General features: G+C 41.7%; 3 protein-coding genes across 5 annotated transcripts; all 3 read left to right on the top strand.

Annotated features, from left to right (window-relative positions):
* Window positions 1-122: 122 nt before the first annotated feature.
* On the top strand, window positions 123-4,480 carry fam219aa (family with sequence similarity 219 member Aa). 2 transcript variants are annotated; one of them, XM_061292056.1, is made up of 6 exons: window positions 123-344; window positions 1,959-2,055; window positions 2,236-2,329; window positions 2,835-2,915; window positions 3,384-3,438; window positions 3,771-4,480. In XM_061292056.1, the coding sequence occupies exons 1-6, from the start codon at window positions 285-287 to the stop codon at window positions 3,927-3,929; spliced, it is 546 nt and encodes a 181-aa protein (XP_061148040.1). In that variant the 5' UTR covers window positions 123-284; the 3' UTR covers window positions 3,930-4,480. The 2 variants fall into 2 exon arrangements, with proteins under 2 accessions (XP_061148040.1, XP_061148039.1); XM_061292055.1 differs by having other exon boundaries at window positions 3,384-3,459.
* A 2,140-nt stretch (window positions 4,481-6,620) lies between these two features.
* zgc:109965 (Nicalin-1-like) lies at window positions 6,621-10,196 on the top strand. The gene is made up of 15 exons (XM_061291217.1): window positions 6,621-6,765; window positions 6,834-7,024; window positions 7,092-7,236; window positions 7,301-7,398; window positions 7,478-7,555; window positions 7,666-7,769; window positions 7,837-7,925; window positions 8,012-8,151; window positions 8,242-8,420; window positions 8,856-8,943; window positions 9,076-9,114; window positions 9,271-9,443; window positions 9,533-9,586; window positions 9,664-9,742; window positions 9,981-10,196. Exons 1-15 carry the CDS (start codon window positions 6,621-6,623, stop codon window positions 10,035-10,037), a joined length of 1,659 nt encoding a protein of 552 aa, XP_061147201.1. The 3' UTR covers window positions 10,038-10,196.
* Window positions 10,197-10,417: 221 nt separating this feature from the next.
* Window positions 10,418-16,038, top strand: myorg (myogenesis regulating glycosidase (putative)). 2 transcript variants are annotated; one of them, XM_061290646.1, is made up of 3 exons: window positions 10,418-10,516; window positions 12,266-12,619; window positions 12,910-16,038. In XM_061290646.1, the coding sequence occupies exons 2-3, from the start codon at window positions 12,357-12,359 to the stop codon at window positions 14,699-14,701; spliced, it is 2,055 nt and encodes a 684-aa protein (XP_061146630.1). In that variant the 5' UTR covers window positions 10,418-10,516; window positions 12,266-12,356; the 3' UTR covers window positions 14,702-16,038. The 2 variants fall into 2 exon arrangements, with proteins under 2 accessions (XP_061146630.1, XP_061146631.1); XM_061290647.1 differs by lacking the exon at window positions 10,418-10,516 and adding an exon at window positions 11,454-11,541.
* The last annotated feature ends 1,504 nt before the right edge of the window (window positions 16,039-17,542 follow it).

The following is a 17,542-nucleotide window of genomic DNA, read 5'->3' as shown; positions in this document are numbered from 1 at the left end:
TTAAAATAAACAAACAAATAAAGAAAAACAATAATAGAGATAATATCGCCGAGACATTTGGATTCACTGCGCACTTGTCCCTGATAGGGTGGGATCCTCATGAATATTTAAACAACCCGGAAGTTAGGCGGTGCTGCTGTTTTGCTGTCGAGTCACCTCTGTCGGGATGGAGGAAAACGAGCCGCTATAATGCTGCAACGGAGCATCTCAAATCGGGACACTTAGACACACACCGTTATTTATCTTTAATACTGATCCGTGACAAAAAAAACGTTTGTGCAAAAATGATGGAAGAAATCGACAGGTTCCAAGTGCCTCCTGTCAACGGAGAGACGCAGCCTTTGGTAAGCGAGCAAAAGCTCATCTTTATGCTAATCGGCCCATTGAATACGATCGGAAACGTTCTTGTCGAGTTGTGTCTTTTGCATTATATTCATGCTAGCTTTCGATCCGACCGCTGCTGCAGCTTATCTCCGGTTGTATTTGGGATGGGAGAAACGATAACGTCAGATTGATAAACGAATAAGAGCATCGCTGCCAAGTCTCGCCCCTCCTTGGATGACAACGAACGAGTAAACAACGTATGTTCCGAGCTCATCCTTAAGCGTGGCATAAATCGCGTCTTTGAAAACAACGCTGGTCCATCATTGTTGATGGCCTGCGCCCACATTTCATCATTTGGTGACGTGTTATTTGGGTGCAAGCCCACATGATGAAGAGGCGCTCTGTTCCAGACTGCTGGCGACCGTGCTGCCCACGTTTCCATTTTTAAATATGTCACATGACAAATCTCATTTAGTAACAGGAAGGAAGTCACAAGAATCTGATCGCTGTTCTGTTGGGCAGATCTTCCCAACCTTTACTAAGGCAAAAATACTTCCAAAAATGTGTGGGATGTAAAGCACTGCATGTAGCTTGTTACTCTTCAAACGGAGCATTTTTTGTTATTTTATAAGGTAGTCCCTCAGTTTACATCCCTACCCTATCTGATTGTTAGTGGTACATATGGCACGGCCTTTGTAATGCTAAACACGTCATTATCATTCTGACTGAGTCAACTTCACATCTGCTACACACATACGCACTCATACGGGCACGCGCACACACAAACACACACAGTGAGTATATCTTCAGGATATGCCAATGTTATAGCAATTTTAGTAAATGTTGCATCTATGAAATCCATAAGCATGGGACGGAAACTGTCGTAGTATAATGTAGTACATTTACTATTCATGGTCAGATTAGTCAAGCCTCACTCCCATAGGCTGCTGGGAAGCCATGATGTGTAATCCTCCTATCTCGGTGGACTTGATGCTGTGTCAGCAGCCTTGTGGAAGACCAGTAAAGCAAGATCCCGGTAATGAAACCGATACATGAGGAGATTGTGTCATTTCCGTTTCAAAGTGGCTGTAATCCCAGCAGACGTTGGTTTATTTTTCAATTCAAAAGAAAAGAAAAGCTGTGATGACTCCTGAATGTCGTGAGGCTTCCAGTGTTGTTTGCGGTATGCAAATGATCTTTGGAACCCCTGCTGTTGCAACAGTGGAAGGCTTTAGAATGAGCATAATGTGCAACTCTGTGAGCAGGCCACGCCAAGGGTGACCCCGCTCCCCTCTCCCAATCTGTTGACGCCTCAGCTGCAACAGGAGCCCCCTCTGTTCTCCCACGGCCTCCTCTCCGCCATGCCATCAGCGCTCACGGAGAAAGTACTAGAGCCAGGAGTGTGCAGGCAGCAGAACACTCGGGCCTATTGATGGCGCACACCACGCGGCCAAAGTTGTCCTCCGGCAATTAGTGCTGCGGTGTTGGACACCAATGGCATCTGAGGAAAGCTGATTTTGCTTTATACCATCCGGACCAATGTTTGTGTTGGTGGAAGGCTGCATCAGAATGTTCTGAAATGTGCGTGCTCGTACAATAAAGCAGGATACTTCACTCCGCCATCATTTTTCTAGGATCCGGCAGCCTCCTCCCACTCAGAAGCTGACCCTGATGCCAAAGGAGAGACAGTGGCTATGAACTACAAACCCTCGCCGCTGCAAGTCCAAATAGGTATCAATAACCACACAGTGCAAATCATCATTTGGAATCATTACTAGGACTCGTCTGACTTCCCAAGTTATTAGTTTTTGTTACCATTGCGTTGGATATCCATTCAGCCATCTTTACAAGCGATTAAGCCGCCATTAATTGTCACTCTTACTGATGACCTCGCATCGTGTGGTTGCCTAGAGAAACAGAGAGACCTCGCCAGAAAGGGTTCAGTGAAAAACGGCACTGTGGCCAGTCCCGTCAATCAACAACCTAAGAAGAATGCTAGGACAAGGTAACAACTTCCTTCCCATTCACTCCAGAATAAATAACAGCTACAGCGCACAAGCACGTAATAGGTTTGCATCCAGCTTTTTGTGTTCCGTGTGAGTAAATGTTGAGCTGAGAGTCAGCGCATAAAACTATCACACTATCGACAACAGGTTCTGTCTAATCCCACTCCCTGGTGGATTAGTGGAAATATATGAAAGGCTATCGAATGGCGTGATGCCAAATTCTCTGAGGCAGACTGATCATGTTAGAATGCTTCACTTCCTTTTTGGAACTGAATTGAATGCCCAGATACTGGAAAAATAAACATACACCTAAAAGCAGCTGTTTGAAAGTACACAATGGTGATTTGTGGCATGCAAATGTTCTGTGTTCATAATGACCGAGGATTTACAGGAAGTGGAGCAGTCATAGTGTTCATTAATTGTATTTTCCCTTGGCTGTCTGAGTACAATAAATAGAATGGCCACAGAAGAACACAAATAAACGTGCTGTTTGCTTGCCTGCAGGTTGGTTGTGCCAAATAAAGGCTACTCCTCATTAGACCAGAGCCCAGATGAGAAGCCCCTCGTAGCACTGGACACTGACAGGTATGCACCGATTATTCCCTTCACCTTCTAGTCATATAAATGTCAGCATTGACAAATTTAAGAGGGAATTAAGATGTTGTTGCTTTCAACGTGTCGGTAAAGCCACTTGAGAGAGGTGGGACAGTCGGATCCACAGAAAATGGGGCAAAGCCTCTCTCAGGGTTCAGGATTAGAGGATAGCGGGGTGAGGATTTGGAGATGGAAAAGCAGCTCAGAGGGAGGGCCTGCATCCACACAGGTCTGGAGCGCTTTGTCTTGTTTTCTCACTTTGCTCCAACTTGAGAGAACTTGAGGGTGCGTCAGTAAATATTTCCAAGACTGGTCCTGTTTTCTCTATAACCTTCTGAAAAACAAACTCAATCCATTTTATTGTCTGAGAACGCCGTACCTTCTACACGTAACATTAAGCCTTCAGTCTTCTTTAATGGAGAGCAAGCAAACATTTTAAAACCAATCTTTGGTTTTCAGCGACGACGACTTCGACATGTCCAGGTATTCATCATCGGGATACTCCTCAGCCGAGGTGAGATGTCTGAGGGACCAGGTATCTATACACACATTATACTTGAGTTCATGTAGTGTCACCGTGTTAGCCGCATCATTTGGTGACATCGCCACCCGGTCATCAGATCCCATCATCTCTTCAGCCCTTTACCGGTTCCACCGACCCGACTAGCTGGGGGTGGTGGGATACAGCGTATTTGTCTACCACTGTTCCTTTCTACTTCTCCGTCCTTCTTCTTACCACACTTCATGACTTCCAAAGCTCCCATGCACATTTCTTTGTCAAGGCACCGAATCGCTTTCATTCTCTTTGACAAAACATGGTTCAAGTCCCACTTGTGTCTACTGCAGCAAATCAACCAGGACCTCAACATCCAGCTCCTGAAGGACGGCTACCGACTGGATGAGATCCCAGATGACGAGGACCTGGATCTAATCCCGCCCAAAGCGGTCAACCCCACCTGCATGTGCTGTCAAGCCGCTCCCTCCACGGCGTGTCAGATCCAGTAGCACCGCCCCGCTCCCAGTCGAAAAAAAATACAGAGTGGGTTCAACACTTTGCCCATTGTTAGGAAAAAGGAAAAAAAAGGAAAGGTCTGTAAATGTCAGTCAGCGACGGATGTAGGTACCACCGATGGATCTTGTGCACGTTCCTCCTATGGTTGGATGTGTGCACCTTCTGCCTTGTGTGCTCAACTGGGACTGCAATGATGGCACAAACATCAGCTTGAAGAAAACTTGATCATCACTACAGTGATTTTTTTTTCTGTTTTTTCCCTGCACTCACATGGACCATTTAGGACCGTTGACTAGAAACCGTTGGATGAAAGACTAAACCTCTTCTGGCGATAAGGGATCATCTGAACGATTTCTTGTACTTTGTCTTCATGTGTGTCCAATTTAAAGATGTCTACTGAATGTGTGAGAATATACCCAGAGAAGTAGGCCTCAACCGTTCAACTTCTCACTGTAAAACACTGAAGGTAGTTCAAATCTTAGTTTTTCCCCAGCGTAGTGTCTGTTTCATCGTTGCAATTGAAGAGAAAAAAAAAAGAAAAGAAGTGAAGACATATGTTTTGCATGTTTGCCTGTTGAAACTGTCAAATGGTCACTCGTATTGACTCCTTATTCCCTTCTATTGGACATCATTCACCACCATATTTTTTTGGAGAACTGGCCACAGAGCAGCAAATATATGAAGGGAAAATCATGTCATGAGAATTTATCAGGAAATGGTACAAAATATTTGAAACTTGCATGCACGCGTGAGTTCTGTGTGCATGCGACAACCCCCATAAAACTCCGAAAAATGACTCGCTGAAAATAGGCAATACTTCGTGAAACAAATGTTATCATTTCAAAGCTACTCGTGCTTATGACATTTTATTTGAACTGTAATTTCGTCTCAAGAGGTTTCTACCGGTTGCTGTGGTTTACTTTTTGTACCAAATCCTACTAATTTCTCGTGAGAACCTTACCGGTTTTCGGAAATTGTTCGTTTGTTTTACCTGCTGTGAATCCTGACGTGTAATTCACACGACCTCGGTGGCCACCGTTTTCTTTCTTTCTTTTTAATTTTTGCTTTCCTTTTTTGAGGAATATGTTCTTCGATTTTATTTCAAGTGTGATTTTGTTGTTATTTTGTACATATCCAACTTGTACACTATATTCTGGCCAAACCTCCATAACACCTACCACAGTTTTGTGACGTCACTGCCAGTGGCCTTTTTCCACACGTCCGCGTTATATTTACCACTTACACTCAGTTGAAGCAATTTCCTGATTTGTGCTAGCAGTATTGTGTGGAAACCCTTCTGATAAAAATGACCCGAACGACCAAGGCTTCCAAGTTTCCCCAAAACAATGTCAATTTTATTCCACTTCCTGCCCACCAACTCCTCTTGACCATTTAACTCGTACGACAACTCGTATAGTGAAGGTAATCCGTTTTACCGTCATGCCAAACAATATTTTTTAGGAAACCTGTTCGGACATTTATTGCGGTCTACTGAAAGCGACAAATTGCACTTAGTGCAATGCATGTACAGGCAAAATCAAATCCAATATTCATTACACGATACCGTAAGTCCATTATAGAATGTGTCATCGCCGTTGGAGTAGAATCACACTCGTGAGGTGCCAATATTGGAATCGCTGGGATTGACTTCATCTGGTTTGTTAGTTTTGTCTCCAGCGAACAATTAGACTGTGTAAAAGATGTGTCAGTCCTCTTATAAGTACAATAACACTATTTATGACTCATTTGATACCATGTTTTGTCCATAACGATGCATTTATAACACTTATTTATTTGCAGTTGTACATTTGAAATGATTTTTTAGCTACCTATGTGTAATATTTTCATTCAAGTTTTGTTTTATTTGTCGGACGCTTAATATGATGACTGTAAAATGGTTCCGTTTAGATTAAACAGTGTTCGAGTTCTGTGTTAAGTGCAAAATGTCCCCCCCCCAAAAAATAAATAACAGCTATCTGAGACACGGATTGTTTTGTTGGTTATTGTTATGATAAAAATATATGAAAATGCCACCTTTTTGTTCGTTGCACTTTATACATCTGTTCCTCCAAAATGATAAAAAAAATAATAATCTCACTGAGTCTGCTGCAGAGGAGTACAACATACCAACTACAATAAAGTATTACCATTCTGTGAAGGATAAAAATATCGATACACATTCGTGAATAAGCACATTCTGGAACTGATATTGAACTTTTCTGCATCCATCAACAATTTGATTGTGATTGGCCATCTCATGGTGAAATGGGCTAGATGGATGAGCAGCAGAATACTGCAACACGTGTCCATGTTGGTGGGGGGGGCGGTGTGATTATCCTGGAGCTGATCCCTTTGGAGCAGATGGCAAATTGTGGCTTACCTCGACTCCTGGAGCCTGGAGGAGATAGTTTGTACTGAGCAGGACAGCACTGAACATTATCACGAGAAAGGTGAGCAACTTCTTGATAGTTTTATTTTGTATCTTTGAAGGTGAGCAATGTGTCGCTATGACCCAAATATACATATATATAATTTTTTAAAAAGTTTATCCAGCATTTCGTCCCGTTCTGTAACCCTGACAGGTTATGAAAATGTATTTTTAGTATATTTCTACAAATGGCGTTTCAGCATGCGTAGCCTGGCCTGCAATCTTTTGTAGACCCCAAAGAGCACCGGGTGGGATCATGCTCCTGCTGGACTTGCACTTTGCTGTCATAGTGCTGCTGCTCTGTGTCAACTGTCTACATGGCTCCGCTCTTTTTGCTGCATCCTCCTATGAGTTCACTGCTTACAGGATGCAACAATACAACCTGGCAAAACAGAATCACGGTAAAGATCACGTGACTATTAACGCTGGAAAGATATCTGAACATTTATTGGTTTTCCTGCATATTTAGGTTGCCGAGGCGCCATCGTGGTGGCAGAGGCCCGGGCGGCCGATGAGCCGGTGCTGACGCGGCGCTGTGTCATCATGAGGGTAGTGGACTTCACCTCCAAAACATACACTGAGGCTCAGAGACAAAATGCTGCCGCCATTCTGATCCTTCTACCAACAAATATGTCGAATATTTCACCCGAAGTAATCCAGGTAGATGTTTTACCTCGTTAGACTACTCACAAAAATCGTACGATTTATTCTGTAAACTGCCTTCCAGTCCTTCATGATGAGCGAGAGACTCGCCTTGATGAAGGAGACTCTCATGCCGGTGTATGTGGCCCCCGAGGATGAGCAGCTGCTCCACATGTACGAAGAGGTGAAGAAGGCCGCATCCGCACGGACTTCATCCATATTCGTTCGAGGTGACGGACAAAACAGAACGCACTGACAATAAACCCAGTTTTAACCCGTTTCAATCTGTGACAGTCTTTCGAAGTATGGTAACAGCAACAGCCTTTCAGATCTTAGTGACCAACAACGTCCCTATCAAGGCCATTACAGACACAACACTGGTTGCACTGGAAGTAGGTGCAGATTTTTTTTTAAACTTTTTATCCTGTTTATTGTAAATATAAAATATAAAACTCTACTTGTGTCTTTGAGGGAGTGCTTCCTGGAGCCGGTGATGACATACCCACTATTGTGATCACCGCACACTATGATTCATATGGACTGGCACCGGTGAGTTATTTACCGTAAAAATGTAAATATTTACAAAAAAATCCAGCGCTGAAACTGAGCAGAATGGACATCGGCAATGCAAAGCCATTTTATGTGTTTGTATTACACAGTGGTTGTCATATGGAGCCGACTCGAATGGAAGCGGTGTCATCATCTTGTTGGAATTGGCACGCCTCTTCCAAATACTTTATAGTAGCTCGAGCACAAGACCACGGTAAGGAATTCAAAAGTTGTCCTTAAGAATGCAACATTTAAATCTAATTACTTGCTTTGTCATTTAGATATCATTTATTATTCTCTCTCACCGGAGGAGGAAAACACAATTTCCTAGGCACCAAGAAGTGGATCGAAGAGAACCTGGACCATGCTGGTGAGTTGTGGTGAACTTTGACCCCTTATTGCTTTGATAGAACACAGCCTATCATGAGTTTGAATTAAAATCCACGTTTCTACCAGAATCTAGCCTCCTTCATGACAATGTGGCATTTGTGCTGTGTTTGGATACACTGGCTAACGGGGATGAACTGTACATGCACGTGTCTCGTCCACCTAAATCGGACTCTCCCATGTATGCATTCATTCAACATTTGGAGCAGGTAAATAAAATCATAATACATGTTTACCATCAATTGTAGTATTATTTTTAAATGTATCTTTGGGTAAAGTATAGTGTTCCTTTCACTCAGGTGGTTTCGTCCAGATTCCCGTGGGTGAAAACAGAACTGGTTCATAAAAAGATCAACCTTGTCGAGTCAACGGTGGCCTGGGAGCATGAGCGCTATAGCCTCCGCAGGATACCAGGATTCACTCTGTCTCACCTGGAAGACCCCAAATCTGAGCTACGGGGCTCCTTACTTGACACTGTGTAGGTTCTCATTTTTTTTTAATGATCATTTGGAGCGGCTATAATGTGTGCGGCGAGATCATCAAGAACTGGGTGACAGGAGTCAATTTTGTGTCCTTCGGGAAAGGCATAGCAGCTGGAGAATAAGAATGAAAAATCCTTTCATTTAATAATTAAAATTCAGCACTTTAGGCTACATGTTAATAATATATTGGGCTGTATTTTCAGATTCACTGTGATGAAATTCACTTGAGTTTTTTTTATTTATTTATGAGACCATTTTTGTTATCTCCATAAGTTAATTGAACATTCTATTCTGTTCATTAGTGTGAATGTAAGTGCTTGGGTTATTATGTGCCCTGCAATCGGGTGGTGGCCAGTTCAGGTTGTGCCGGCCGGTATAACTCACCTAGTTGAGTGTCTTGTATTCTTAATTTTAAAAATGTGTTCTAACAGTTCACAAGTGGACCTTCAGAAAATGAAGCGCAATGGTATCATCATAGCAGAAGCGCTGGCACGGTACTTGTACCATTTATCTGACAAGGTGAGGAAAAATGTGTTGGACAAAAGTGTGGATCCCTTTTTTTTAGCATTTATTAAATATTATTGATATCCTCTTCAATATTATAGTCCACTACATATACAGTATTAACGTGTTATTCTGGTCTTATTTAAGAATTCCCCACAAGATGTTCAGCTCTTCAAAGGCCGGTTGGTAAGCGTTTCATTGACAGCATGAATTGCTGCCCTCTAGCGTTCATAAAAATAGTGTGTGCCCTCTAGTGTTCGTAAAGCAACGTTACATCTTTGTTTTGGATGTCTGGAACAGTTGAACAGTATTTAATACAATATTTGACTTTTGTTATTGCAGGACTTGTACGACAGTCGAATATCCAGTCTGATGTCCTTCCTGACTTCAGTCCCCCGAGCCACGCAGCTGATGGATAAAGAGCCTGCTCACATCCTGCTCATCAACTCGCTGGAGCATGAATTCAAACAATACTTACAGCAAGTCCACAGGCACACTTTCAGACAGGACAAGAGGTAACATTCGTGTAAAAAAAGATATTTGGGGTGCTCACCTGCACTCAGGTTTGCATTTGACTCACAAAGTGTCATTTTTTTCCGTGCAGGGACCCTGATATAACATTTTTTGATCAAATGAGCCAGCCCATAGTGATGTACAGGTGCATATGTTTTTTATTTATTTGTCTTTAATACAATAAGGCGAGCTAAAAACCAAATTGTTACTTGTGTGTTACAGGGTGAAACCTGCTGCTTTTGATCTGTTCTTGGGTGGCTGCATCATGGCATATTTGGGCATTGTTTACTATGCAATACAGGTATGGTCACACCTTCATGATATGATGTATTTGTAAGCACATTGTTTTAGCTACTAACCCATCATTGGGTATCACGCGCAATCTAATAAGATTTGATACACGGATTTTACTAAAGGTTCTGATTTTACAAATATCTATAGTAGTTAAATATTTCTTTTGTTTTATGCAGCTTATTGTTTTATGGTTAATGAAAAATATGTTTGTATTGTTGTATTTTTCTTTCTCTTTTCTCTTGCAGAACTTTGACTATGCCTACACAAAATTAAAGGGAGCAGTAAAACACAAGCATCACTAAAAAAAGACCCATTTGAGAATTGGTTTGGACTTTACTGAAATGTTTGATCATTATTTATGGGAAATATTTTTTTCGTCTATCATTTTAACTGCTTTATATTTGCTGTTTGAATCAATGAAGCTTATAAAAATGACCACAATTTGAGGGAAGATTCTGAGAGTTTGGGCATGGAGATGTATAAGTGCAAATAAAAAAATCTGCAGCTTCATATTGGACGCTTCTTACTAAAATAAATGGGACGATATTGAACATTAGTTAAATATGACAAGTATTGCTGTAATTAAATAAATAGTTATCTTAACGAATTTATTGTTATTATTTATGGAAGAAATGTGGCAGACTACATCTCCCATGGTTCAATGCGTGCAGACGAGGCGGATTCGCAACATGTCTTGAAACTTTTTTTTTTTCCTCTCTGCTGACTTCGAATTGTGTGTGTGGCACAACAAGTCGATCCCGGTTTGTCTCTGCATGGTTCGGTAGGAAAAACTTTCAGTTCTGACTATTTAAAACATGTGAATATGCTGCGATTATCAGTGATTTCTTGCACTAGTCGGGGATTTCTTGCACGAGTTTGAATGATTTCTTCTCCGTTAAGTTTGGCACGTTGCCCTCAATTTCTCTGTCAAAAAATGTTTATGTGGGAAGTCGCACGTGTTTTATACAAATTGTTCAATATCGGTGTGATGTTTTCATTAAAAAAAGTTTTAATTATCACGATGACGTCAACGTTATTGTGCAAATCCAGTTATTTCTGTCAAGCTTGCGTTGTGAATGCATCAGCATGTTTGTGTTTACTGTCACTGTCAAAATCGATGGGAACGTAGATGATGATCTCTCCCACACCACGCCACTTACAAAGAAGAGGACAAAAGTCCCTTGTCAATGTCAATGACTAACCGAGCGATTAACAATGGCGCAATGGCTTTGAGAGACAAAAAAAAACATTTTAGCAGCAACATAAATAATTCGAGTTTTGTCCATGCAAAATAAAAGCACAAACGTGGTTATGCACGTTTGTTTAAGCGGCTTCACAAATCAATGTTTTTTTTTTTTTTTTTTTTGCTGGGTGGACAATGATGAAGATAATATGGTGGATAATCGATGAAACTCTGAAGTCACAACTCAGCAATTGTGCAAAGTGACAAACTAACACGCGGACAAAATTGTTTGTATGGTTCTTTTACAGAAAAAATAGTTTTCTCAATAGTTACAGAAATAACTTGAAACTGATAAAAACAATTTTTTTACTGAAATGCAACAAATAAAATTTAAATAGGGCTGTTTCAATCTGAATTTTATGCCGTCAATTCAGATACCGATTATCCATTCGGAGAGCGATCACGTGGATTAGCTGCACATTTTGAAATTTTTAGAGCTGCTCACTAATGATTATTTTAAAAATGGATTCTTTTTAAATCAATTGGATTTTCTTTTGCTTTTTGTGCAGGTTCACATGCAGGTTGTGCAGGTTCAACTGTACATATAAACAGTTTGATCAGATGTAGGTTGGAAATGTGATGTAAGCACTAATCGTAGTTAGGCACTGAGACCTCCAATAAATAGCCAAAGGCACCTTTTGTCTCCTGTATTTTTCCTTTTTTTCCCAGTTTGTCTATCTTCCTGCCTTGGTACCGCAGCCAGTTTTCAGCGCTAGTTAATTAATGATGGCTTTATCTTATCACTTGTGTTGCTTGGGGAAAATCCATACGAAGGGTGGTTGAACACGGAATCAGTCAATTCAATTGGTAATTACTAGTAAAGGGAATTAGAGAGCACTGGATTACCTTTTATCTGATGTGCATTCTAATCCACAGTTAATACTCTCTGTATCAGTGTTAGAAAATATGCATGCAAAGTGCAGATTTGGTGTGTGTTTTTCTTTTTCTTCCGTCTTTTCAATTGGCCAAAAGCAGTCCGTTTACTTCCAGCTTGGCTTTGTTTTGCTTGATGAAGCAGAAGGTTTGGCGTGCTTTCCTCTGCCTCCTTCGGTTGAAACGGCCAAAAAACCCCCCTTACTGCCTCTACTTCAGTTCAACTTGTATGATTAAAATTCAGCAGGGAAAGTCTAACTTTTCCTCTTTTGTGTAATTGGGAGTAGATCTGTTTAAATCTCCAACCTTCCTTTTAAGTTTACATGATGTGTATAAAAGTAACAGATTGTTATCAGAAATCAATCCTCTGTCAAAATAATGTAGCCCTGACATCAAATCTCTCTCTTATGACAGATCGGAGAGCAACAAAAAGGATTCCCTTGAGAACAATTCCATGATCTATTGAGTGTCAAGCCAAAGATTTGTCCGGCAAACAGCACGAGTCATGTACCAGGTTGTACCCGGGGGAGCGGGCGGCACCATAACAGATGTTATCCCCAAGCAAAAACACAGCAAGGACACTAGACCCTTAGTCGGAGCAGGAGTTCTTGGCTTGATTCTAGTGATCGCAGCAGTGACTGCATGGTCGTATTACATCGCTTCACTCCGAAAAGCTGAGCTGCTCAAGACTCAATTGCTGGATCTGAATAAAGATGGTTACATTATCCGTAACCAGGCAGGAGCAATTGTTTTCAGAATGGATTTTAGGTGAGTAGCTTCTGATTAACTTTGAGTGCATGCCACTGTTTTGGTTAAAAGTGATGCATGAATATCCAAACTTCAGAAACGATTGATGGAAAAAAAGTGTTGGTTTTTTTTCTACATATGTGTACTTTTTATATCAACTGTGCCAAGACACAGTTAACCTTGATCAAGGATTGTCAATCAATTTCATTGCCCGTTCTCAGTTGTGTCTTTGTCGAGAGGTAAACGCGTCATTGATGAACTCCAGAACAGGCTACCCTGTATAAACCTCAAATGTGTTTACATGTTGGCAGGTCAGGGACATTGGATTTAGACTCTTGCACCAAAGAAGGCGAGCTTCTTAGCTGTGGACGCACAACTGATAGAAGCCTCAACTTCTTCATTGAGACAGTGCGACCCAAGGACACGGTGCAGTGCTACCGTGTGCGTTGGGAGGAGCTGGTTCCCGACATTTCGGTGGCACACGCAATGACGTACAAGTTTGCCCACTGGTATGGCGGTGCGGTGTCTGCTATTCAGCACTGGCCTATTTCCGTCTCCGGCCAACAGTCCCCCAAACCTTTTGTTACGAGTGACATCTACTCCAATCGCAACGAGTTTGGAGGGATCTTGGAAAGCTATTGGCTTTCGTCTAATGCTACAGCTATCAAAATTAATAATTCCGTACCGTTCCACTTGGGCTGGAACGACACGGAGAAGACCATGTATTTCCAAGCGAGGTACAACGATAGTCCCTTCAAGCCAAATCCGGGGGAGGCGCCATGTGCCGAACTTAGCTACAGAGTTTGCGTCGGCTTGGATGTCACATCCATCCACAAGTACATGGTTCGTCGATACTTCAACAAACCAAACAAGGTTCCTGCCCAAGCCATGTTTCAACACCCTGTCTGGTCCACATGGGCGCTTCATAAGACAGAAATTAATCAAGAAAAACTTCTGACGTACGCCGCCAACATCCGGAAATATCACTTTAACTGCAGCCACCTGGAGCTGGACGATCGCTACACACGCCGCTACGGAGAGTTTGAGTTTGACCCAATGAAGTTCCCCAATACCTCGTTGATGTTTCAAAAACTCAAATCCGATGGATTTCTTGTCTCCCTCTGGATTCACCCTTTTGTGAACTACAACTCCGACAACTTCCACACTTGTGTGGAAAGGGGTCTGTTTGTACGGGAGCCCACAGGCCAGCTGCCAGCTTTGGTCCGCTGGTGGAACGGCATCGGTGGAATCGTGGACTTCACCAACCCAGAAGCTCGCGATTGGTTTGCCTCGCAGCTGCGTTCCCTTCGCTCCAGGTACGGAGTGTCTTCTTTCAAGTTTGACGCCGGTGAGACCAACTACTTGCCGTGGAAATTCAGCACCAGAACTCCCATTCGGGATCCAAGTTTTTTCACACGACGCTACACAGAAATGGCCATTCCCTATAACGACAGAGCCGAGCTACGTAGCGGCTACCAATCTCAGAACATATCGTGCTTCTTCCGGCCCATTGATCGGGACTCTGTTTGGGGCTACGAATTGGGCCTCAAATCTCTCATCCCCACAGTGCTTACCATCAGCATTCTGGGTTATCAATTCATCCTACCTGACATGATAGGAGGAAACGCCTACCTCAACCGCACCGATGGAAATCGGGCATTACCCGACCGGGAACTTTATATTCGCTGGCTGGAGCTGTCAGCTTTCATGCCCTCCATGCAGTTTTCCATCCCACCTTGGGCGTACGACAACGAGGTTGTTGAAATTGCTCGCAAATACACGGCTCTCCATCAGAGTATCGTAGCCCCGCGGGTCTTGGAACTGGCTGGTGAGGTTCTGGACACTGGTGACCCAATTATACGACCCTTGTGGTGGATCGCCACAGGTGATGAGACCGCCTATAAAATAGACTCCCAGTTTCTTATTGGAGACGATCTCATGGTAGCTCCTGTTTTAGAGCCTGGAAAGCAAGAACGGGATATTTACCTCCCAGCTGGTCGCTGGAAAAGCTATAAAGGGGAGAGGTTTGATATTAAAGAGCCTCTGCACCTCACAGACTATCCTGTCGATCTGGATGAAATTGCTTACTTTCTTTGGGTGTAGAACGAGCGAGGGTATGCCAAGTTCAAGAGCTCGCTTCGAAAATCCGAATACATATTTGATCATCAAGACTGCTCAAACAGGTCTCGATTCAAATTCAAACACTCAGCGAACCTAAAAAGCTTACCCAAGAGCCATCAATCTTTAAAGGATGTTTCATTTTTTTCCCCTCTGCACTTTTGAGTGAAAGACATCATGAAAATGTATGGTCAATAAATGCCTTCAAAAGGAATTTACTGTGAATCAAAGCATATGAGGACTTAGAAGACAAGAGGAATGGTCCAAGTATGTGTTCGCATTCAATCAGATTACTCTAACTAATTTTCTTAGTCGACTAGCAGATATGCAACTGAGCTCAGAATGATTTAATCCCCACGCAGGAGTTTGCATTGTCAGCAACAAAACAGTTGTTGGCTAAAAAACATGTGATACACTTTCTCAGGTTGCTTCTCGCTGAGGCTCAGTTTAAGGCGACAGAGTTTTAAAAAAAATAAAATAAAAATCTAAATCTTGATGAGCTAATAGCGAAGGATTTCATTTCTCTGAGTGAACGTACTGTGGATCTTTCTAGTTTATTTTATAGTGTTTAATTATCTTACAAAAGTATTTCCCCCCCTCACCAAGATTATGCTTCATTTGTTAAGAAACAATATTAACACTTACCTTTCTATCATGAGAAAATAAGCTTATTATTTGTGTATTAATTCATGAAAGCTGTGATATCTTGAAGTGGCTTATACTAATTTGTACTGTTTTTCAGGACTTGTATTGCTCACATTTCATTGTGATATTTTACTTAGTGATGCAAAACAGACAGAATGCCCCAGAAATTTCTCCCAATTTTCTTAAGACATGCAAAGTCAAAAACTTCATTCTTTTAAAACTTATAACATGTTACAAAATTTATGAATATTTATTATGTTGAGTACTGCATGCAATGATGTTTTGTTGTGATCTATTTTGCTTCCATTGAAATGTTTCTAAATACAGTTGGACCAGGCTACCTCCACAAATGCATATTGCATTATTATTATTTGTTAACGCCATCTGCCTTCGACTCGTGCGTACTGTGGACTTTGCTTAAACATTAACCTCAGTGGGATCTGTGTGTACCTCTGACATAGTTGCATGCAAACAGCGCTACCTATATTTAGCAGTTCTCACTCAGTTACTATTTCTGTCACGGACACTCTTGCCTTATGACAAGAACTATCATGAAGTGAATGTTGCTTATTGCTTTTTGACCGTGTTGGCGTGTGTGAGTAATTTGGGTCACTGATAGTGAGACCGTGTCATGTTTTTTTTTTTTTGTTTGAATGCAATAAAACTTTTTAACTGTAGTCTATCTTGTAAACTTCTATTATATATATATTTTTTTTTCTTGAAGTGTGATTGAATCAATGCATTTACTTCTATGGTTAGCAGTTTTAATAATAAGATAAGAGAATACAATTTTAGATTTGCATCAAAAAAAGATAAAAGAACCAAATTTCAAGTCCGTCAAAAGGCGATACAACAAATGAACCAATAAAAACGCTGGAGCGTTTATAGGTCGGCAATGTATGAAAAATAATATACTATTGAAAGATTTGCCCTTGAGGGACTTTTCAAAGTTTCTGATGCCTGACTCATCATGGGACGATAATGGCGATACGATGAAACAATTTCACAGGTTCACAGGAGACTGTTCAGATCAATAAATCATCTGAGGCTTCACTGTGTGAGGCCAGAGACTAAAAATGTACAGCTAGATAGTGAGATTGAAAAAATTCAGAAGCGGCACTTTAGTTTTTAAATGCTCAGACACGCATTGCATTTCTTTCTGCCACCTTCAGTCTTTTTATTTGTTTTCCAAATGTATTCCGCTGCACAACATGGAGATATGCTTCAAAACTATTTTACTCGAGTTGCCGATGCCTCGTCTTTCTTCAAATTGATCTTGTCGCGAAGCCCAGTGTGGGGAAGATTCACAACCCATCGATTAGCTGTCCTTGTCTAGCAGTGATCAATAATATTTGTCAGTTTGCTTTCTGCAATCATCTTGTTTGTATCTGAGGCTGCAGAGATAATTTATTCCTGAGCTATTGGAGGACAATTTGGTACGGAAAGAAAGAAAACACAATTTCAATCTTCAGTCCTCTCATCCATGTATTTGTGTGTAGATATAAAAAAAGAAGTATGAAGTCGTATCCAAACTTTCTCAAATGGAGAAACAGTTTTGTTGGTGCCATGTTATGCTGCAAATATCCAGGAGGGTGCAGTGCAGCTTCATTGATGACTTCTCACTCTGACATGTCTGGATGGTCCAGATGTTATGAGAAGACACACAAACACACACACATTGCACCACACACAAGTAATGCATGAGCAAACAAAACTGGCAGGGCCCTCCCCCCACTTTTTTCCCCACCTGTGTGTCCATCTGCGAGCGAGTGCAGCACTTGAGCCAGTGAAGTACCTTCAACTATCTTTCTTTCACGTATCAGCAAATGGCAACGAATTGATGTTGACAAAAGATGAGCAATTTGAAATTGTTCTTGACACTGTAGCATCACAGCAGGACGTTTTTTTCTCTCCAGTTTGAGTGAATGCCCATGTGACCCAAATGTTTTCGTGGGGTCAAGACCAAAAAGTCAAGACACCAAGGAAACATTCCACGGTGGCATTTCGATTGACACCATATTTTGCAAGCTCTTGTTCCTTCACGGAGGTTACCTGAGGAGAAACCGAGGGAAGGGCCGGGGTGCACGGGTTGTTCATCCGGGTTTCGACAGAAAATTGGTGTCATCCATCAAACGCCGCATTTAAGAGAAACTAACGCAGGTCTGGTCAACAAAGGCCGAA

This window comes from Syngnathus typhle, linkage group LG11 (assembly GCF_033458585.1).
Source record: "Syngnathus typhle isolate RoL2023-S1 ecotype Sweden linkage group LG11, RoL_Styp_1.0, whole genome shotgun sequence".
In the NCBI taxonomy this organism is placed as follows: domain Eukaryota; kingdom Metazoa; phylum Chordata; class Actinopteri; order Syngnathiformes; family Syngnathidae; genus Syngnathus; species Syngnathus typhle.
The sequence above is the reverse complement of the archived record's forward strand: the minus strand, read 5'-3'. Positions and strand labels throughout refer to the sequence as shown.